Source organism: Lepisma saccharinum, chromosome 14 (assembly GCF_977018435.1).
Source record: "Lepisma saccharinum chromosome 14, izLepSacc3.1, whole genome shotgun sequence".
NCBI lineage: Eukaryota > Metazoa > Arthropoda > Insecta > Zygentoma > Lepismatidae > Lepisma > Lepisma saccharinum.
In genome coordinates this window covers 77372964-77397221 of record NC_139242.1, presented here as the reverse complement: position 1 = coordinate 77397221, position 24258 = coordinate 77372964, and the positions used below count along the sequence as shown (strand labels likewise).

General features: G+C 37.7%; 1 protein-coding gene across 1 annotated transcript in view; it reads left to right on the top strand.

Annotated features, from left to right (window-relative positions):
- Nucleotides 1-9943, top strand: part of retm (real-time) — a 133742-nt gene extending 123799 nt beyond the window's left edge. The window contains exons 15-17 of the mRNA XM_083136008.1: nucleotides 1507-1649; nucleotides 2413-2558; nucleotides 8542-9943. Of these exons, the coding sequence (XP_082992134.1) occupies nucleotides 1507-1649; nucleotides 2413-2558; nucleotides 8542-8638 (386 nt within the window). The 3' untranslated portion in view covers nucleotides 8639-9943. The remainder of the gene's footprint in view (nucleotides 1-1506; nucleotides 1650-2412; nucleotides 2559-8541) is intronic.
- Nucleotides 9944-24258: the final 14315 nt, after the last annotated feature.

Here is a 24258-nt window from a genome sequence, read left to right as displayed (position 1 = left end):
CTACATGATATATATCACCAAAATATTGTGACAATATATCGCTGACACGATATATATCATCAAAATATCGTGATGATATATTGTCTAGTTGATATCGCATGGACGATATTTAGAATAGATCACTGTTCTTCACAAAACTGAATGAATTAGTGAAGCAATATAGATGTAGCATGTTCAATTATTCATATGAGACCTAAACTTATCGTGAAGAATCACTCAAGTCCATGAAATGTTTACCATTTTATCTAAGCACATAACTAAGTGCCAGTATTTGTAAATTTTATATTTTTGCTGTAGCAGTATTGGTAAAAAGTTTCATATCAGTGTACTTCCCTATTGCAGAATTTTCTTTTAAGATTGACTAATGGGGACTGAGCCAGAAATTGAAAGTAGGATCCAAACCACTGAATATGTGATCTTATCGGGAATTCAAACTTGGAACTCCCCTACTTTTGAACTTCTCATTTGGGGGAGGGGGAGAAGAGAGAGAGAGAGAGAGAGAGAGAATGAATGAGAGAGGAAGTGTGTGTGTAAGTGAGAGTGTGCACTTAGCATTAGGATATGACGTCATCCCAGTTTCTCCTTTTTACCACCAGCATGTATCATTTTTTTTTAGACAGTTTAACAATGAAGAGAAAACTTTGCTATTGTTGTGTATACATTTAAACACACACTAGAATTTCCGTAATTTATATTTCTTCTTGGAAGACAAGACAGGTGATGATAAAAATTGAGAGGCAATACAAGATGCAAGGTTGTTTTTCAGGATAGAGTGCAAGTTGTAGACATCTCTAATAACAGCAATATTCTTCTGCTTGTTCATGTTAAGAACTTTCCTTTACTTTGTGACTGGTGTAATTGGTTGAAGCGATGATGGATGAAAACATTTTGGTTTGATCAACTGATTACTGAAGTAAATCTTGAAGCTTTCCTGGCAACGAATGATGAACAGATTCTCTCTGACTATAGACTACGTGAGTGAGTCACTCTCAGCATGCAACACGTCACTTACCTTCAGCTGCCCTTAAGATGAGAGTGAGGATAGCTCTCAAAAGCTTGGAATCTTTTTCAAGCCTGGTGGATAGCCCGAGAGAATCTTTTCATCATCTGAAAACGGTTTGATGCAGTTGAAGTATTGTATAACAAGATACAGTGCCAGAAATTTAAATAAAATATGTGTAAGTGTATTCTTATTACAGTTGGATGGCACAATCATTACCTTTGCATTATTTAGGACCCAATATATTTAGTCAGGACAGCAGCTACATCCATGCAATATGAGCATATAAGGTAACTCTAATAGTGTTAAGTCTATTTCCCATTATGCTTTCCTAGAAAGTTAATTTGCTTTAATTGTACTAAATTTTGCCAATTTTTGTTATGTTTAGTGTACATAAGTTGTAGCCAATTTTTGTTGCTGTATTAAAAAATGGAGTGATTTAAGTAATCATATCATCATGCATATTGTAATAAATTCATGTTATTAACTTCACTATTCCTGAACAGGACCTCTTCAAACCATACAGAACATGAATCCCCTTGCAACTGACCCAGAGCACAGATCTGTCATTGAGAAATCTTGGAAGGAGGGTCAGGAGTTTTTCAAAGTGGAGCAGTCTGTCATCTGCCATGATGGTGAAAGCATTCAGGTAATCAAGTACATTTTGTCATTGAACTGTTTTGATATTAGGAAACATGGTTTATTTGCATCAGTACATGTGATGACATGTGCCTTTACTGACATACGTGGAGTTCCCGAACATTGTATGGTCTTTGGGTATGTAAGTTAAGTGGGCTGAGGTCTGGAGATCTTGCAAAAGGCCATCATTCAGCAGGGCAGGTATTCTATTGTGAACGGTATTGATACTTGACTATTGTACTGATTTAGGTTGTTCATAATAGTTTTATAATATAAGAATTCCAGTGTGACTATTCCATATCAATGTACCAGAATTTTCATGTTTGGGTATGAGAGACCCAGTAGTAGATAAATACAGAGAAACTAGTACTCACTTTTTCCGTGAAACTGTTTTTTTTTGTATTTCTATTAATGTCAGTGGTCACTGCCACCATCCTTGTTGCACTGTTGCTTGGTGTGCTTCTATTGTTTTTAGTTCACTGGCTGCTGCTAGGTGTGCTGTTATCATCTGTGCCTGTGAGAAAATACAATATTCCCCTTATAAAACTTATGTGAAACATTAATAACACTTTCATTGAATAAATTGTTCATTAATTCCTGTTTGTGTGTTGAGTGCCAACATTTTTGACTAATATGAAATGGTAATGGCCTACAATTCTAACAATGTACACAGTACATACTTTGTTCATCATTTCATCATTCAGGGAGACATGTGTTCCTGTGTCTCCCCACTTCAATTTCATTTTATACATGCTTGTCTTTATTTTTTTTAGGGTTCTCATGTGACAAGTTACCTTGGCACATATATACTCCAGTGGAAGTTCTACTGTGACCATCAACGTGACATAATCGACTCCATAACAGCACCCAAAGTGAAGATCATGTATTTCTATGAAATGCTTAGATCATCTGATTATAGGTATGTATAGTTTACAAACAGCATGAAAGATTACGATATGCCAAATGTGACTCCAGCTGAGCAACATCCAACTATAGGAATGTTAATAATAAAATACAACCATAATGCTGAGTACAGTTTAGTTGAAACAGACATCACACAGAATAACTATTTATAGGGTATGTTGGTGTGTATTGTAGATTTAACTCGTGTGGTAATGCTTAAATAGTAATCTATCTTTTCCATATTAATATACGCATTGGGGATGGAACCAATTAATCTGTAACAGGGTGGCTACTCATCGGGAATTCATTGATTTCCAGGAATTATACCTAAATGCTGTAGACGTGAAAAATTACAGCTTTTATTAATCCAAATCCCATTGAATTTATACATATTTATAAATGCCCTGAGGCAAGTTTTTCACAGTTTAGCTTTTATTTTTATCGATAAGGGAAAGAAAGCTGCATGGAAAATAAAAGAGAATTCTCTCAGTCTGTTTAGTTTAATTTGTTACTGTCCTTTGCAGAACAATCCATCTGACAGACAAAAGATTATTGCAAAATAAAATACTTTAAGTTGATTAGGTAAATTTGAGTTTGAAATTCTTATACAATTAATAATTTTTCGCAGATTAGTATAACCCGTAACATTTGTCTTTCGAGTCTGAGTATGTGAAATGGCAAATGTAAACTCTGCACCTTAAATTAAATATTTTAAATATTTATATTGTTAAATTGAATTAGAATGTTTGGATATGTGTGGGTGGTAAGAGGCAGTAATACGAGGGTCACTATTTATATTTTGAGCCTAACAATGAAAAAACAGGAATTTGGCATTGAAAACTGCTTTATTGTTTTTCGAAGTATTCTCCTTTATGGTCAATACACTTTTGCATTCGTTCGAACCATTTGTCAAAGCAGTTTTTCCAATCTTCTTGAGACACCTCCATAATATGGTTTTTGAACGCATCAACGGCGTCTTCCGCCGACGAAAATAGTTGTCCACGCAATTTATTCTTGACATTCGGGAACAAGAAGTCATTGGGTGCCAAATCAGGACTGTACGGAGGATGACCCATCAATTCGATTTTTTGACTGTTCATAAAGTCAGTTGTTAGACGAGATGTGTGACAGCTGGCATTGTCTTGATGAAGAATGATCCGATGGCGTTTGTGTGTTTTCTGTATTTGACCGAAGACCTCTGGCAAACAATTTTTTTTGTACCATTCAGAGTTGACCGTTCTACGTTCCTCTAAAGGCACAGTTGCCACATGACCAGTTTTCCAGAAAAAACAGGCGACCATTTGTTTCGATGTGCTTTGAGCGCGAACAACTTTTGTTGGATTGGGTTCATCTTGAAACACCCATACAGTCGACTGCTGTTTACGTTCCGGCTCATATGCAAATATCCATGATTCGTCACCTGTTACAATCTTATATAAGTCTTTTGAAGCACCACGATTGTATTTATTGAGCATTTGTTTGCACCAATTGACGCGAGCGTCTTTTTGAGTTTTTGTCAAATTGTGTGGAATCCAACGAGAACATACCTTTCTCACAGCTAAATGAGCATGTAATATTTTATATATGCTGGTGGAACTAATGCCTATGGTTGCCTCAATCTCACAGTATGTCCAGTGGCGTGCCCAGGGGGGGGTTTGTGGGGGTTAAACCCCCCCCCCATTGGTTTCGTCATTTAAAAAAATTCAAAGCAGAAATACATTTTATTTCATAAATCGCCAATATTGTAAAATGTTTACATTTGGCAATGAGAAATGTATTTGCTTCTTCAATTACTTTTGATAATATTGGAGTTGAGTTACAGCAATGCACAAGCATTCATTCATTCCTTAGTCACTGAAAAGGAAGTAGAATTTCCTTCTCAGTATGGTCAAGAAAAGAGCCGCAACCCTTGGAATGCGAACTGAAGGAATCCCTCCTCCCACCCACGATGACCCTCTTAGGAGAATGACCCTCCCTTTCCTGTTACGACAGTGCTGCTAACTTCCCTTTTCTTTCTTTCCCCTTCTTATACCATTTATGCCAGCAGAGCAAAGTTCTGTGAGATTTGAATCACTACAATTAGTAGGCAAAGTAAGTCAAAATCTTATTTCGCACCTGGATGCATATTTATTTCAAAATATCAATAATTATAATAATAATAATAATTGTTGCAGGCAGTAGCGAGGCATGGTTTTACGAAGGAGGCAAGCGATGTTTTGTACAATAGCATGCCGGGAGGGAGGGAGGGATGCGTTATATAGCGCAACTGGCCCAGTCAGTTTCATAAACAAAATAAAAGCAATTAATATGCCAAAATATTATACGTTTTACTCTTGTGCTCTTTACAAATTAGATATTTTTTTCTCAACCAATTTCCAGCCTTCAGTTTATTGAATTTTCTTGTAACATGTGTGAAAGATCTCACTTGAATTTGTGCGTAAATAATTTAGCAGTTGCCAACACTACTGACACTACTGGTTGCTGTCAACACTGGTGACGTAATTTGAGCTGGACCAAGTTGGATGCATGTTTCAGACATTCGACCGCCCGGTATCTTTGTCCCAAGTCCTGGTGTTCTCTGGGGTTGTAGCGAGTTGCAGTCTGCAAGGTAGCAAGTTGAAGTGGTTGTGTTGTGTGTTACGTTTCTGCGTGTGTAATAGATTTTTGACGTGGAACTAAAGATGGATAGAGAAAAGAGGAGAAATACGTATTAGATTATTTCCAAAAGAAACAAAAAATGGAAGTTGAAGCTTCACCTTCCACAAATAGAACGTCAGAAAAGGTCGATTTAAGTTCAGAGGAATTCCATCCGAATTGCGAGAGTGAAACGTGCGAACTTTCAGACTCTTGATATTCAACAAGAAGGCATAACAGAAGATATTGCAAACCTTGTTGCAACATTATGTCAAGGAACTGTCGAGGTAAGTGACATTCATTATTTGATAGCAGATATATCCATAGACGGATTTAGAATTGTTTTTCTGGGAGGGCACAGCATGTGCTGTAAGCATACAATCGTGTGTGTGCAGGGGAGGGGGGTGCCCGCGTGTGTATGTCTGGAAGACGTGTGTAGGATGTCACCCTATATCACCAATAAACTTTCGCAGGGCGAGAGAACATGAAGATGAACAAGTTCCCTCAATGATTTCAGGGGCCTCACCGATGGTGGTGTAATCAAAGAGGTCCTGGGTTTGATCCCCTGTGAAGGTGCATTGCACAGTGGTACGTATCCCGATTTAAACTTTAAGTCCAGTCCCGATTAACGTATCTGAATATAAAATGGACTTTACAATCATTTACTTTTTGTTTTGTTCACGAACCCTCCAAAAACGATATTACCTATCTTATAGATCCACCAAGGCATTTGAAACCCTGGCGTCGGAGCATTGGCACTAGTGTCGCTAGTTAAAGCCACGGGGAAGCCTGTGGTTCACGTATTTTCCGAGGTCCCAGAAAGCTTGGTGCTACTATACAGTGTATATGTATGCAACCACATTATAAAATCAGTTTTATTATTTGTAGGAAAGGGATAAAATTTGTATTACGACACGGGATAGACTAGATAGGCATCCTATTAACTGTAAATATTCCTTACAAATCTTCTGAATATTTCTCTTATACAAACGCAACAAATACAATAAGTAATATACGTGTGCAGTAATAAATTCATTTTCTGAAAGCATCTTTTCTGGCATCAGTGGTCGAAGTAGGTGATGCTGCCTCCAGTTAAGAAAGTTTCACAAATCATACCCCCAATTAGAATAATTTTCATATTGAGCATCCTCCACCTACTGTATTGTCTCCATGTTGATCCATACAAGGATGTACCCCATCGTATTTCCAAAATCGATCAAATATCCCCTCCCTTTTCGGCTACGAATTTCTATTTCGAGCACTGTCTGGCAAGATTTTGTCGGGCTCAGTGACAGATCCTGTGGTGCGGTACTGGGCTTCGGAGGGGAAGGGGGGAGTGGCCCCTTCAACAGTTGGTTTCGCAGTTCCATAACGTTAACATTATACACAATTCCTCTTCATAGACCTAATATGAAAATGAATATGACATTAATGACACTGTAGTAGAAAATGTTAATTACTGAAGGGGTTCGTATTTGTTTATCGACTGTCAAACAAATGTTTTGACCAATAATATAATAATACAATGCCAAAAATGTACACAATATTTAGCAAATCCATCTCCACAACAAGTACAATGTTGATTGAATTGATGTTTTAAATCCACTTTATGCACAGTAAGGCTAATAGGGACTGGGCCTAAAGTTTAAAGTGAGATCCGAACCACTATTAGCCTCCACCGGGTGGGTATTGAACCTGGAACACCTTGATTACAAGGCGACGACGCTAACACTGAAATGAAACTGTGGTATCGTCATCTTGCAGCAATGCAAACACGTCCAGTAAATGCTCTTGAAGCAATTGATATATGCAGTGAAGTAATATTTCCCTGGGTAAACACACGTTTGCGCATATTATGTACAATCCCGGTAACAACAACATCAAATGATAAATCATTCTCAACTTTGAGACGTTGAAGACCTATCTTCGAAATACCATTTGCGAAGAAAGATTAAATGGGTTAGCTGCTCTGAACATTCACCGGGATATAAAAGTTACTTGTGATGACATATTGTCAGAAGTCGCACAGATACCTCGATGCCTAAATTTCAGAATTTAAATTGTTGAACTATGGTACCTTATTTATTACTGTCTTTAAGACAAGTAGTCTTAATCTCTTTAATGTTGTTACAATGTTGAGTGTACATATTTTTTGTTTAAAAATTATATTTGAGCAATTAAATATAAAATATTAATAATTTGGAAATATTCAAGCAGGTGCTTTTATATGATGCAATAAAAACATGAAGCATCCATAGCAAATACATTGATTGCGTTCATTGGGGTAAAATCCAAGTATATTAATTATCTAATTTATTACAAGAAATTTGACCTGTGAACTGGAAAATGTATTGGATTCATAACCCCCCCCTTACGAAAATCCTGGGCACGCGCCTGAGTATGTCACATGACGATCTTGCAGTATTAGGTTTTACACAGCATCAATGTTTTCTTGAACAACAACTGATTTTGGACGACCTTCGCGAATCTCGTCGGTGAGCGAATGGCGGCCACGATTAAATTCGTTATACCAGCGTTTCACAGTGGCAAAGGATGGCGGCTTCATCGCCAAATGTGGAAGTAAGTTGATTGATGCACTCGTCTTGATAATCCACGTCGAAAATCGTAAAAAATAATCGCACGAAAATGTTCACGAGTTAATTCCATTTTATTGTTGTCGCGCAATCTCCAAGGCAATATAAACAACACAAATGAAGCTATTGACAAAACATTTGAAGTACGTTATGGTCAATAATGCCAGACGATTCCGTGCAAACGTCAAATCGCGCCTAACTTCAATCAGTGTTGCCAAGGCTCAAAATATAAATAGTGACCCTCGTATGTAAGGTTGAAGTAGAGAAACATCTGTTTTGTACCCTTGAATTTTTGGAAGGTTTGCCTTGAAAACTGGGAATTATGCTTGAATTTTATTATGATCTTAGAGTGGCCACCCTGTGTAAGCAGTGCAGAATTATGCCTTTTTATTATTTTATGAATATAAATGTACAATTTGTTTGCCCTGCTTTTGTAAAGCAAATGCCTAACTATGCAGTTCCTTGTATTTTATTTTATTATTATTATTTCATGATGCTTTCCTTCTACTTTTGCCTAATTGCACCAATGAAGTTGAGTGGTGATAAAATGAAATTGATGAAGGGTGAAACATCGATGCCCAGTCTAGGACTTGAACCTGGAAAATTTGGTGGCGAGATCAAAAGGTGACCACTTGACATGCTCAGCCACCGAGCCATCCAAATTCAGCTTCAGAAATTGTCTGCAAACCCACCGAAATTGTGAACAGAGTAATAGTTCCTTTACCAACACTTTGTCTATGAAATATCTAAAATTGTATTGTTGCCTTGTAGGGGCTCCATGTCGAGTCTTCAGTCAGGACACAGTGGCTTCTCATCCCTGAGCAATTTGACCAACATGTCTGGAGCCAGCTCCTGCCCTTCCAGATGACGACTTCGCAATCCATCCAACCGATCAGATTACAGCTCCATGCATGAGAGGTGATTAGCGACAGGCTCAACACAGATAACAAACTTAGACAGTACAGTGAAAAGAGGAAAAATTGTTTAAGAAAAAGTAATAGCCAAGATGCAGGAAAGAATTTAAAAGGCAGGAACTTTTGGTTCACATACTTGGATATTTACATGGAAATGTATTAATAATATAAACAGAACCAATTTGAGAGCTTCTGATTGAATGAAACTGAAGTTCTAGTCTGTTGTTTCTGTTTTACTTGATCAATATGAGCAGTATACATATTTTAATTATTAATTCCTAACATGTGTTCAGTTACATTCATTTTTAGTGCAGTTCTTTTTTATTCCATGTATAAGCATAGTTTACAATTTATAAATTGCATTTTCTGAGTGCAATGTCGCACTTGGCATTATTTCTTGAGTGCAGTAATTTTCTCACTTTTAATCTTATAGAAGAAATTACAAAAGAGTATTTGAAAATTAAACAACTGTTAGTGACAGATTTCTGATCATATGTCAATGTAGTTCGCTTAATGCTGTGTAAGTAACAATGTTCGGTGGATTTTTGTATCCTTAGAGCAGCATTGTCCATTATCATGGGATCATTCATTGTTTAAACAATGTCTTAAAAATAATAAACAATATTAATATGTTGCTGCAAGCATTAGGCTTCAATAGTAGCTATTGAACAGTTGTGCTATTTTTAGCTTAGACTGCATTATGTGTGGAGTATGTCACTCTCTTGTGAATCTTTCATATTTAAGAGTTGCTAGTTTTAAGGTGATTTCAGGGCTGGACCCTTATACCTTTTGAAGTCATATTGCGAAATGTGTACGTATCATATTGAGAAGAGGCGTCAGGGTATCGACATGCTGCAACACATCAGCAAGCATGCAGAGATATATTTTTGCTAAGAAGTGTGTGTTGGAATTCATAGTCCACTGTGAAGTGATAAAAAAAAGTCAGCCAACTTTATTCTAATACATTCATATATATACATACATATATTTTTTCTGGCACTTGTTAATTATTAACCATGTTTTTTATTATACATATTTATTGATCAGTTGAGAGAAAGTTTGTAGTTTCGCTGGTTTTTCAGTGAAGGTTCGTTCAAAGGAAAGCAATTCATGTATGCTATGCTCACGTGGTTGTACTTTTCTGTGTGTTTTGTAGAATGAATGTGCTACATAGAACACAAATGTTTCATAATATTATTATAGTAGTGAAGTGTGTCTTAACAATTATTTTTAAGTAGAATTAAAGGAATCATCAAAACTATTGTTTTCTTTATTTGTTTGGTTATCATTGTTTGTCAGGCGACCAACGAGAAGAAAACTTAAATTGCTGGATGATAATGTTGGAAAACATAAAATAAGGTTCCACTCTACTGAATTCTATTATGCAGTTATGATTGAATAGCAATATTTGCTGAAGTGTTCATTACTAAGATGTAAATTTATAGGCACTGAAACCCTGTACAATAGGCACCAAAAATGATGTAATTAGGCCATGAATATTAACTTTTTATTAAGTTCTTTAGTCAGTTGCGGACTTACCAACTTGAGTTTTTTGTATTTGATTGTATTTGTATTAATTTTGTTTTGCTTTTCTGTTACTTATGGCTAATCATGATGATGGGAATAAAAGGTGGTTTGATGAAATTGTTCAAGGGACATTCACAAAGCAGGAGCTTACCAGATCAGGTTGGTGTTGCCATTGGCATTGCTGCTTTACAAAGTTGTCACATTTATGACTTGTTGTAACCATCTGCCCTCTAGGTCAAGCTCAAGTCACACATAAAGAGAGCTGCTTTGTCTTCTAGCAAACTTTGCGTGTGGTATTTAAAAATTTTCTGTAACTTCTTTCGAAGCAGCAGGCTAATATGTATGGAGGGAGAGACAATACGTATTTTCTCTCGTATGTCCTCAAATACCAACCTGCTTATAATCTATGTTATTGTGTGCAGAAACACTGAATATTTTATCATGTATATTTACATGAGATAGATGTGAATGTAAGCTTAGACACAGTATCAACATTTTGTTATTGTCGAGATAAATTTTGCGATTTTAAATGTAAATATACAAGTGTATTTGTCTTACAGCAGTATCTTATTAACAACAGATGGATAAGTTCTTGACCACTTGCCCTTTATTTAAAACCTTAATATTGAGAGTCAAGTAATGTAACCAATCAATGATAATATGGCTATAAAGATTGCCTGATTTAAGAGCCCTATATTACTTCCTTTGTGAGATTAACTAAAAGAAAAGATCTACATATCCAGCACAATTGTGGATCAAAAACAGAAAAAATAAAATAAAAGTGTGTTTGCTAGATGCTGTAAAAAACGTTATGGAAAATGATGTGCCTTTTTAGCACATTAGTGCTTATCTTTCAAATAAAAAAAATCATTTTATTTTTCTAAAAGACATATAGATATAGGGATGTAACCTCTGGTTTCCTCCCTTAGCTACTCCACTGTATAGAATTTACATATTTCCACAAATACAGAACCAACTTTATGGAATTTTACCTTGTGCTTTGTAGGAAATGAAAATATATCAGCCTAATCCGCAGGATCTACATCAAGCATAAAAGCAGTCAAATTATCCATCACATATTCCATTCCTACATTACATGTTCTTTTAAGGAATGGATGTTCTGCTGATGTGAAGCAGATGATATTCTCTGCTTATTGTTATTTTTATTTCAATGGATTGTATTCAATTTGACATCATGCAGTGACTTTGGGAAGAAGGCGGAATCAAGGCGGGCAAACAGATTCGCACGTGTTAAGAAAAATCTTCTTAGAGCAAGAAATTTGTGATATTTTGTACATACACATTCCTCATATGATCATGATAATCATCACTTTGGCAAAGATCATGTGTACAAGGCTTACCCACCATGTTTTCAACGCAGGATCTGATGTTTTCCCAAAATATGGCAGCGGAACGTGATTTCACATAATGAATTGTGAGGAAGTTGTTCACAGAATATTGTCCATTCATGATTGTCACATTGTGAAAAACAGTAAATGGTAATGGATAATTAACGTACAGTTACCTTTGCTGTTTAACTTACGGTAACCAATCTTGTTTATTGACTGGTACACCCTTTGTGCAGCCAACAGCAAAGATGGTAGCAAATAAATTGTCCATCGCTGCTTTTTTTATTCCACATCCTGTGTTGTTTTATGGAATAGAATTCTGTTCATGTGAAGCAGATGCTGTACTCTGCTTATTAACATTTTTATTTCAATTCATGGTCAGCAAATTGTGTAAGCAGACTGAATGAAAATGGGGGATTTGCCTACTTGTACTTTTGCCATTGGGCAGCCATTGCATTGACAGTGCATATTCACCAGATTTTTACAAATTTGACTGCAGTAGTTCAGTGGGATGCACAAGTATTGCTTGTCAAATTGCCCATGACTTATTTTGATTAATTTTTCTCTTGCATCCTGTGTGTTTTTAATGGATGGATTTTTAACATATGCCGTTTGTGTGATCAATTGTGTTTTAAGTCCACTTTATGCCCCTCAAAGCTAATCTGGACTGGGCCTACAGTTTAAAGTGCGATCCGAACCACTGTGTGCCTCCACCGGGTATCAAACCCGGGACCCCTTGATTACAAAGCACCAACGCTGCCACTACACCATCAGGGAGGCCTCCCATGTGTGTGTGTGTGTGTGCAGTGCAATCTCATTCACATTTCAATGAACTTGGACTCCCCCTGAAGATACACAGATTTACATGTATGGATACAAGCAGTAAAGAAAGGATCAGCAACCGAACAGTTGTTTGTTACAAGGATGTGAATTATTTATGTTGTGTGTTTAAAGTTTTATGGGGAAACATATTTCTCTTATTTTCACACAACATATCTTATTATTTTTATAAATTTCAGACCAAAGCAAACAAATATTGCTTGTGAATGAGCCAATTGATGACAAGTTTTCACACCATAGTGGCATAATGGGCTGCACAAGCCTGTGTTCGATTCGTGAAATCCTCAAGTGACATGTGTTGCTTCGGTGCGAAATCTCCATTAGGGATTTTACCTTTTATTGGGCACACCTCTGGGAAATTTAAGTAGAATTCTAGCAAGACACGGAGTAAAGACCATCCACAGACCACCGCTCAAGACCAGGCTCTTCTCCACTTAGTCAAGGATAACCTGGAGCTACGGATTCCAGGAGTATACCGTATTCCTTGCGAGTGTGGGACACCATACGTAGGCCAAACAACCATTGAACAACGATGCAACGAACATCAGCGCAACATCAGATTTTTCCAACCTGAAAAGTCAGGACTTGCAGAACACAGCATCACAGAGGGACAGGGTTTTATTTGCTGACATCAAAATAATAGCCAAATGTGCCAGTTACTGGGACCGAAGAGTAAAAGAAGCCATAGCCATATCACGGGAAAGTACCAATCTCAACAGGGACGTGGGACTCCAGATCAGTCACGCCTGGAATTCGTTCCTCCGTAAAAACAAAGCTGCAGCCAATAAGAACAACAGGATCCAGAATGAGCCAATAAGAAGACAGAATTCAAATTCTGCACCATAATTGTCATATATTTAACCCTACACTGGTCTTCATTTCTATATTCCCTGATGATGAGAGAAATGTATGCACTCGAAACGTTGGAAGCCAACACAGACTTAACCTGGCTGGTAACCCAAGAACAATTGTTCGAATATGGCACAATATTTTGAGTAATTTTTAAAATAAACATAGTAACAATAATATACCAAGTTGAACCTTTCTGTCCCTCCCCCCCAAAAAAAATACTCATTGTAGAAGACACGCTGGAGGAAAATACCATTTCTTTTGCTGTTGAGTGTACATGAGATACAACTGGGAGCTACAAAGATGCATTGTTCTTTAATAATCTTCACCACAGTTGATCGCCCAAAGGTTTCAGCAAGGCTGCACAACTCCTGAAAATAAGTGCTCATTTCGTATGTTGCAGCATCTGCACCGGAAGCAATGGTACTTGCCTCAGGGAACCATACTGGTGATGTCGCAGCACTAGCGAAAAGTGACAGGGAGGGGATATATTCTAGGGCAGTGTTCCACAATCTTCTTTTACTCACGGCACACCCCAGATGAGCCTAGACTCAACACGGCACACCAAAATGTCTGTCCCCTCAAAATCATATGAATCTTAATATAATTACGAAATATTACGTCGTTATGTAATCATTTATTATTATAAAACATGAATAGACTTATGCATTTAATAAAAATTTATTAACTTTAATTCACTGTAGAAAATACACATTTCTAATACGAATTTTAAAGTAAATAACTCTACTCATACCTTCAATGTGATACTTGAGTCTGCTTAGCTGCACACAGACGGCTGATTCGTGGCGGAATCGTTGACAAAGCATGCCTCATTTCTTCATGGATGGATTTGAGTCTGTCTCTCTTTGATGTTTTAATTGCAGTCAACGTCGAGAAGCCCAGTTCACACAAATAAGTAGTTGAAAATGGTAATAACACATTAACTGCCATCTCGGAGATTCACTGCTTATTGACAACCAAAATGTATCCAAAGCCACTTCGAAAAATTTTAATTTCGATGTTGTTATGTCTGCTTTCAAATCTGCCAGTTCCTCTTGTAAGTGTAAATTTTTCGGAAGATATTTCGAATCCATACTGAATGGATCACGAACCCAGTCAAAATCTTCAACGCTCTCTCCAAAATATTTTTTGAAAGTCTGCTGAAAGAATACAAAACTCTTCAATTTACTGGGAACCATAGCACCATTACTGAGTTTTTCACCACACACAACCCACTCGGGGATTGGGCATGTTTTGTCACCACACCAAAAAAACCCGTAAGATAAATAGTTATCACTATATTGCCGGTGAACTACTTTCTGTTTCTTTTTTTTGGGCTCGATGATTTCACTACTTGCACTCGAGGACGGACCACTCCATACAAGGAACTTATCCATATCGAAAAAAGAAAATAGTAAGACTGGTGTAGCAATCCAATATTCGCACTACTGCAGAGCACAGCTGTGGTAGAACTGAACTGAAATACTGTAATTGTTGTCTGACAATGTGTGGGTCCTTCGGCGAAGGAAAAGATCAATAAAATTTAAGAAGCGCCGACAAACAGGCACAAAACAGCCAGCCGTACACAAAAGATGCAGTGTTACAAACAAAGAACTCGCTTAAATAGCGGGCTGCTAAAAGTCTTACGTGGCTTTCTTTGCAGTGAACACAAAGCTTGATGCCTGTAACCCATCAACAGGAGAGAATACATAGATGAGCAAACTAACAATATTGAGTAAATAAATTACATTTAATTTCTATGAAAATATAACAGTTATCAGCAAGAATAAACAAGCATCTTCTTACTTAAAATTGACAATTAAGTTCTTACAATATTACAATAGTAGGTAAAAGTTTGCGTCACACCTTTCACCTTGTGACGGCACACCGGTTGTGGAACACTGTTCTAGGGGACAGTTACATTACTTGCACACAATGTATACACATGTATTGTTATCTATAATCAAGCTAATGCAGCCTGCACTTCTCTCCCCCCCTCCCTTCCTAATCGCCACCACTGGCAACCTGCAAAGTGTTTTTCATACGATTTACTTTCATAAGGGCCATTCCTTTTTTTATTCGTAATAACTACCCTGCACTACATTGTTTTCAATGGCCTTTTTCAGTGTTGAGGTACAGGTTAACATGCTCTAAAATATTTTTCCCATTTATAATTTCATAATTCATCCTCTTTTACGGAAATCAAATATTTCGAAGAGTTTAATTTTCTTGTAAATAAATATGACATTGACAAAAGTTACTTAGCGAAAGTGCAACTCACCTATTTGTGTGTGCTATGGAGAATATTTCGGCCACCTGAGATGCCTCCAACAGTTGACATTCCTCCTCCTCAATAGCTAGGAAAGCCAAATGAGATGACTGGCATCCAGCATTCTGTTATGAGGAATGTTTTTTCAAACGTGTCAGTTTAAAACATGAAAAGTTTTATTCACATCCTTCATTGAAAGCTGGGATTGCCACAAGAGGTCACAGCTACTATCGGATTAAAAATTAAGGATATTCAAGTTTGGACTCCAATTACAAATTATTAATCAATAGAACTACACTAAAACTAGTTACATCAAATTTATCTTATTCAATTCTGTGTTAAGCTATAGTAACCAATTTTTTTTTTTTCCGAGTATGAGAGCAAGAAGAAGTGCCGTTTTGTTTGTTTTCCAAACAACCGCTCTCTTTGAAATTCTATAAATAAAAACTTGTCAGATCATGATGAAATTTAAATATACATTGCAAGTACAAAGGTTTTATATAAAATTCCTAAGTTTCAGATTTTTTTAAATCAGCCGAAGAAACATTCTTAAGAATTTTATGTCCTACAAATACGATCTTGGTCTTGTTTTGAAGCTCGTTGCAGCTCTTTTTAAAACCTATTATCATTGTCATCCTGTATCGTGGCTGTGCGGTCTAAGGCATCATGATTTGCGCTCGGGCTGCGGGATGTGTGCAGGTTAGTCTCTCCTCTGGGGAAGCATAACAACTTTTCTCCTGGGTATGGGACCGGTGGCCACCCACCATCGTGAGGAAATTGGGGAGCTACATACTCTGTCATGGAGACCTACAACGACAACTAGGGTTCATCGTGCTGACCACATGTCACCCCAGCCAGCAGTCTGTAGATAGACATGGACCCTCAGAGGCTGTTGTGCCTCAGGTTATCTTTTATTATTATGTCAGTTCAACAGAGTAAAGACGTGTGTTGAAAGTGACAATACTGCATGCAGTGAAAGCCCGCAGTTTAAATGACAGACATCTCTGTTGTCACAGCAAGTGCGCTGTTCACTGGCATATGCAGGATTTTTTTTTGGGGGGGGGAGCTGAACTTGTATGGTGTATAGTCAGTGGCAGAGGAACATTTTTCATCTGTGAGGAAAAAAAATCATCCTCCATTATGTATGTATGTATGTATATGTGTGTGTGTTTTGGTTTGGTGTTTTAAGTCCACTTTATGCACAGTAAGGCTAATCGGGACTGGACATACAGTTTAAAGTGGGATCCACACCACCATGAGTCTCCACCGGGTATCGAACCCAGCATCCCTTGATTACAAGGTGACGATGCAACCACTGCACCATCGGGGAGGCCATGTGTGTGTATGTACGTACGTATCTATTTAGTTGGGTCATGGAAAATTCCATTTTAGAAGAGCATACATGGATTTCCTGTTTATTACATAAATACATTTTATTTATTTTTTTAGAATTTATGGTTATTTTTTTAAAAAAATAATAATTCCGAAACATATAAAGCTCTAGACCTCATTTGGAATGTGATGTAAAGAAATCAGAATTATTTCATTTGAAAGTAGGGAGAAAACATGCATCTATTCATTTTAATGCAGGTTGTAATTTGAACGGATCATGACAGAGATTTTCCACACATGCCCTTCCTGTTTTGAAACATCAAATCTCTGGTTATAAATGACACATCTCAACCTGAGATAATTTTTTCCAACACACTTGTAAACTCGGTACCATATTATGGTGTTTCAGCTGATTCAATTAAGTTTAACGCACCATAGATACATACAAAAATTTTGTTAAGCAATTTATGGTGATCGTGTATTATGGCTCCATTTTACATGGGTCAGTGGACCTGAGCCCCAAATAATTGGTATTTTTTGTGAATTTGTAATTCAAGTACCGGGTTTTCGTAAATGATTGTCGGGGTTTCCTCATTGTTGTAATCAATTTGGGTGAATGACACGGTGAACACAAATGCACGAATCTGTTCAGAAACTCAACAAGTATTGTTCCTTATTTGTTTCATAGACCTCAGCTTCCCGATTCTGCTGCCAGGTGGCAATTTTCCAAAATGGCGGATATTAGTGAGAAGGCGTTCTGTGTCCTTGAATATCACGGAACGAGGTCCGTTACAGTTGTGCAAAGACATGTTTGTGCACGATATCGGAAAGATGCACCGCCAGAAAATTCGATTAGAATGTGGCATGCACAGTTCAAAGAAAAAAGGTTGCATTTGCAAAGGCAACATGTGTCAGAACATCAGTGTCGGAACATGATGTGGAGCGAGTTCGTGAAACCTATCTACGGAGCCCCAAGAAATCGATTCCTGCTGGATCCAAGGAACTAAACATTCCGATAACAACATTATGGAGTGTTCTACGAAAACGGTTAAACATGAAACCATACAAACTGCAGCCAACAGGTAACGACCGTCGTGTACGGGAAACGTTCGCCAGCGATATGCAAAATCTCATGGCTGACGATGACAATTTCATCGAGAATTTAGTTTCCACTGACGAGGCGACATTCCACCTAAGTGGAAAAGTAAACACACAATGTGCACATATGGGGAACGGAAAATGCCCATCAGTTTGTAGAGTTGATCCGGGACTTGCCTAAAGTGAATGTTTTTTGTGCTGTGTCACGAGAAAAGGTGCACGGTCCATTCTTCTTCATGGAGAAAACTGTTACGGGATTGACATTCCTGGATATGTGGAATGAGTGGTTATTTCCTCAAGTGGAAGAAGATTCTAACACCTTCATCATGCAATTGGAAGGAGCCCCACCTCACTTTCACTGTGAAGTGCGATCATTGCTCAACAGAAAATTACCACAACGTTGGATTGGGTGCGGGAGTGATGAGGATAAAAACCTTTCATCATGGCTGCCTCGTTCCCCTGACCTTCCTCCTTGCGATTTTTTTTCTCTGGGGATACGTAAAAGATACCGTTTACCATTACCCACTACCACTGAGGAACTGTAAACACGCACAACAAATTCCATCAACAGTGTTACACATGATATGCCATCCCCGGGTGTGGCAGGAAATGGACTATTGCTTAGATATCTGCAGGGTATCGCGGGGCAAGCACATGGAACATTTGTGACTTTGTCATAAAAACGTAGCGAGTTTTCTAACATTTTGCAAAAAATTGCATGTATCTATATTTATTACGTAAAATACAGTGCTTGTTTGTAACCCCGACAATCATTTACGAAAACCCTGTACTTTAGCCCACCCAATTTTTTTTAAAAAAATTGGCACCCCCATCTGTCTCTCTTATAGATGCCATGTATTAGTCTGTATTTTTTCACTTTCTGGTGTTTCACAAGTACTTTCGTATCGAATCCTAAAACTGGGCGATGTATCTGACATATGTTGGGTCGCTTTGTCGTTTAATCCCGTTCTACAGCTTCTTGAGATTATCTTATAGAAATGAGTTGAAATGGTCCCTGATCAACTTGTGGGAGGTTTAGGTGAAGGATTGTTAAAACATTTGACACAGTAGTTACTTATGATGGAATTTGCTATATTTTAAGACACCCTACAAGTACTGAAACTATTATCATTTTATATGCAAAACCATGCTTCAGTTCTTAGAGCAAAGCAAGAAATTGGCATGGTTACTCTTGAAGCATTGAGAACGATTGATTCACCGTGTAGGAGGATGGTAGTTCAGGAGCTAGAGAAAAACCATATGTTTGAAAGTATTTTTTTCAATCTTTGGTGCACAATATGAATACCCGGTTTGAAGACTTAGGATTCTTTTCGCACACACATAGCATTTATATGATTAAGAACATGCGTTTTTCATGAATCTAACCTTTACTGAACAGAGTTAAATTAAATATTGCTTGGATCATAGAATGCATCAGCATAAATCAATTCTGGTGATATCCCGTTGTTGGTGTTTATTTTCATGATATGAGTGCCAATTACCATTTTAAACCTTCGTTTTAAAAGTTATTCAAACACAAAAATGGTTATCGGGGGTCATTTAAAGTTGTATTTTCCGACTTCATTACTACCTTCTTTATTGTTGTGATACATAACAATTCCGTGTCTGTTTGTGTGTTCTTTGTGCATAAACATACGATATGTAGCCCGTTGGAGCTACCTTGCCGTTGTGCTTTAATATATTATTACCTGTTCGATCTCGGGACAACACCTCTCACTTGTTTATTTCATCATTTTTAACATTCGTACTTACCTATTCTGCATTACGAAAGATTTTTTAAGGTGGGATTTTGCTTTTGACACGAAAATAATTTCAAATTTTCACATTAAGAGTAATTATTGTTCTTCATTTTTCTCGCTTGCATAACACACAATATGGCGGGCACAGCTTGAGTAGCATTGTGGATCATCAGTGGGTATGAAGTGTTTCGAACCATGTTAACCGAAAAATACCTACTTTCGTGTTACTGATTTTGTATTTTTTCCCCAGGTTCGAAATTATATGTTACGTTAACATAGTTAAAAAGTACCTACTTTCGTGTTACTGATTTTTTCTTTTCCTGGGTTCAAAAAAGGATAGGTTAAGTTAACATAGCTAAAAAAATATACGTTACGTTAACATAGTTAAAAAAGGTTAGGTTAGGTTGACGGTTAAAGCATTTGTACTGAAATTCAACATTACAAATCATGCACATTTAGGTAGGTTAAGTTACATTACCATAGTTAAAAATACTTCATGACTGGGTAACGTATATTCTGTTTCTTCTTTCATTGCATTATACATCTTTCAATGTTTCACACAACAAGCGCTGTTTTCATTTAACTACATTATGTGTCTTTCAAAGTTCCGTACTTCATCGTAGCACTGTTTCACTTTCATTACCATATGCATCTTTCAAAGTTCTATATTTAAATGTACTGCATGGTACCGGCTTGCTTAAAAAATTCATGCACTCTTCTCTCCAGTGGAAAATTGCTCTTGAAGAGGTACTCCGATAAGTAACCTGTGAAGTGATGTTTCTTGCGTCCAAAAATTGGAATGGAATGCCGGACATTACGCCAAGCTCTCATTATGTTTTGAGAGTGGACTGGAATTTCGTCGCCCGTCATTCTTTGCAAGTTCTGCTGATGAACATGTCCACTTGCAGGTGTGTCGACGAACTCCACACTATGGTTAACTCTTAGGTGTCTGTAACCTGCTCCCTGTAAGTTGATATATGCTTTCCAGCAATCTGATATTATAGTTGTTCCAGGAAGAATGAATTGGCGTATGACTTGCAGCAGAGTTTCTTCATTTCGGTTTTCTACAGAAACCATGAAGAAACGTTTACGGTTTCCCCTTTCAATTCCTCCGAACACCCACTGCCCATTAACTGGACGTGCCTCTCTATTTGTCTTTGTCTTGCCGAATTTTGCTTCATCTATTTCTACAATCACTCCCTGACCTCCTATTGGTCTCGAATTTTCAATTACCCATTGCTCACACACTTGCCTACAGTGGCTTGACCAGTCCACAACTGTTCTTGGACTAATGTTCAGTTCGAATTGTATGAAATCTTGTCTTGGGTACGGCATATAGAGCCAAAGCTTACAAAAGTTTATGATCTTTGGTACAGTAAGTTTACTTTGTCCTACAAATGTACCCGTTCTTGCGGATTTTTTAAATCCACACGGAAATCTTTTGTACCTTACTTTACCACGTCCCTGGACTCTCTTCGTACAGACATACATCCACTCCCCACCTGGTCGAGTGCGTAGCTTACATACACTGCCACATTTTAAACATTCCATTTCTTCCTTCAAGATTCCGTGATCAATTAAAAAATCGACTGGATCTTCAACACCCTGCAACAACTTCACCACGCATCCTGCACATGTCACCTTATTGCAAAACAACGGCGTGGTTGGTTCTGCATTGTGGAACATTCTATAATGTGTAATTATGAATTTCTCACGAAAATAATTTCAATTTTTTACGAGTACTTATTGTTGTTCCTTTTTTTCGTTTGCGTGACACACAATTCGGCGCGAGCGTTCTGGATCTGGACTGGACAGAGTTCCCAGAGACATACGCACAGAATCCACGAAACTTGCTGTGAAATTACACACACACTGATTTTGAAATTACACCTATATTTCATGGCCGAGTCTGCTGCCACGCACGTGTCAGCAGTAAGAATAAGCGTCAATTTTGCTCCTGCCACGTAATTCGTCTCCTAAAAGGATGTTACAAATCTTAAGAACAAATGAAGACGAGAAAAAAATGCATGTTTATGATTAGTGGGAATAATGGTGTATAGAACAATTTCAATCCACGGGCAACACATATAAATGGTTTGCAGAACATTCACAAAACAAACCTTGGTACTACCCATATAATTTTCCAAGATCAGTTATTACTTTTATAATACGTCTACGTACAGGTCATGTTCGCACTAATGATCATTTATCACGACTACATATTACAACAAAACAAGCCTGCGCATGTGGAGAAGATAATCAAGATGCTACACATATCTTTTTACAATGTCCCAATTTCGACAGAGAACGAGATAAATTATATAGTGGTTTGCGTCAAAATAGAATTCCATTCCCTACATCTCTTACTGCCCTGCTCACGGACCCTACTCCTCCCACCATATGGCTTCTTTATGGATATGCAAGAAGATGTAATTTGACGATCTAACAAACAGTATAAATAAATATCAATAGATGTTTTTCTTTCATTCTTGTGAAATATAAGTGAATAGCGAACTAAGGCTGTGTCCAAAAGGTACAAAGTACATACTTGAAGTACAGTCTTGACGGAAGTGACGTCACCTAGTGCAGTTCGAAAGCGCCAAGCAAACGAGTGTACAAGACCAGAGCACGCAGCACACGAGCAGTGCACACTTGCGATCTGTGCTTGCTTTTCATTTGTTAAAAAAAAATGGACGTCGGAAGTCAATCAGCTGGTAGTTGTAGTTCTTCCATTGTGTGGAAATGTAAGTAAACAAGTTTTTAAAATACTATGTAATTTTATTTATTGGTTTTATTCATATATGCGTAGTTTCTTTCTTCTATAGTGAGAAGTGTTTAAATGTGAGAAAACAATTTCTTTTTCCGCGATCGTAAACCATGTTGCGGAATGTGTGAAAATTAATTTGAAAGAACAAATTTCTTTCATATTTCTATAGACGGTGTTAAAGGCGGAGCTACTGCGGAGCATGCGCACTCGTCTGGTCCCCCTCGAACATCCGGTTACGCTTACGATGCTATGGACGTTAATATGAAAGGGCAAAATGGAGATAATTTTACAAGGAAATAGGATGTCAGCTGTGTAGCATATGGTTGCAAAGTTCGATCGGGAACAAATTTATTGAGTCAAGTATCACTTCGTAGGTTTCCAAAGAACGTAGAGAGACGAAACCTGTTAATACAAGCAGAACGAGATAGGATTGGTACCCAGAAAGAGGTTTTACGACTTGCATTTTGTTACAATCATGTTGATCGCTTATCTGCGTAATGTGTTGTGGTGAAAAGCATGCATCTTAGTGAGGTTTCAAACCGAAGCGACACGCGACATCAGTGGTTCATACCGTAGTGACAAGCGACACAGTCCCGTTTAGTCTATAAATACGCATTTACGCTCATGGGAAATCTAGTCTCAGGCTGTACAATACACACCATTGGGAATCTGAGCGACACGTGCAGCTTGTCGTGTCGCTTCGGTTCGAAAAATTTCATTGATCACTGAGGATTCACTTTTAAGTGGCACAGAGATTACACACCGAAGCGACAAGCAACGGCCATGAACGTCCGCAGGATTCTTTCCTGTGGGGCAAACAAGGCGCATGTTCTCCAAAAATAGTGTTGTTCCCTAAAAAAAAAAAAAAAAAACATTGCTTAAATTTGTATTTATGATGTCCATGCAATAATTTACACATATTATTGTAGCTGAAATGAAATTATATGTGTGAAATACATAATTTTTGGTTGACTTTCATTTTCATTTTTCATCCCCTTCCGGACGCCAATGACAATTCACCTCGCATACGAGTACATCAGACCGAGGCGACACGATGCATGGTACTGAGAAAGCAGTCCAGTCCAAGCGACACGTGCATTTTCTCGTGGCGAATTGGTTCGAAAGGAAGCTTTCAGACTGCAGCGATACGTGTCTCTTGGAAACCAACATTCAAAAACAAACAACACCTTCCGAATTAAAGCGACACGACAAATTGCAGGTGTGGCTTGTTACTTTCATGTCGCTCAGACTGGGCTGTTTTATCAATACCGTGCATTGTGTTGCCAAGCCCTGTTATTTGCTCAAGCGTGACTGGTAAATGGTTTGCTTTAGATCGAATGCTTCTATGCGAAATCCCGATATCGCTTGTCGCTCCAGTCTGAAAACTCTCTTGTTGCTTGAAGTAAATTCGTGCAAGTGAAATTGGCATGCCATATCATAGGTTTTCCCTAAATCCCTCAGGCGGAAAGGCGACGTTGAAAGCACATATGTTTACTAACATTTGTTATGTCTCATTACTTCTGCAGATTTGTTGGCAAAGATTCACTTAAGCATACTTTCTAATATAATAATATCAATAGTTTTATAGAATTATCTTTCCCTCACTTTTCCATTCACAAAATAATTGAATACCTAAACGTTCGTCGTGCGTGTATATGAGATACTTGTATGTACGTAGTGTGCTATACAACTGGCGGCCACAAAGACACGTCATATTTTAATAATCTGCTCTGCAGTTGATCATCAGACGGATTCTAGACGTCCACTCCTTCATAGTAGAACT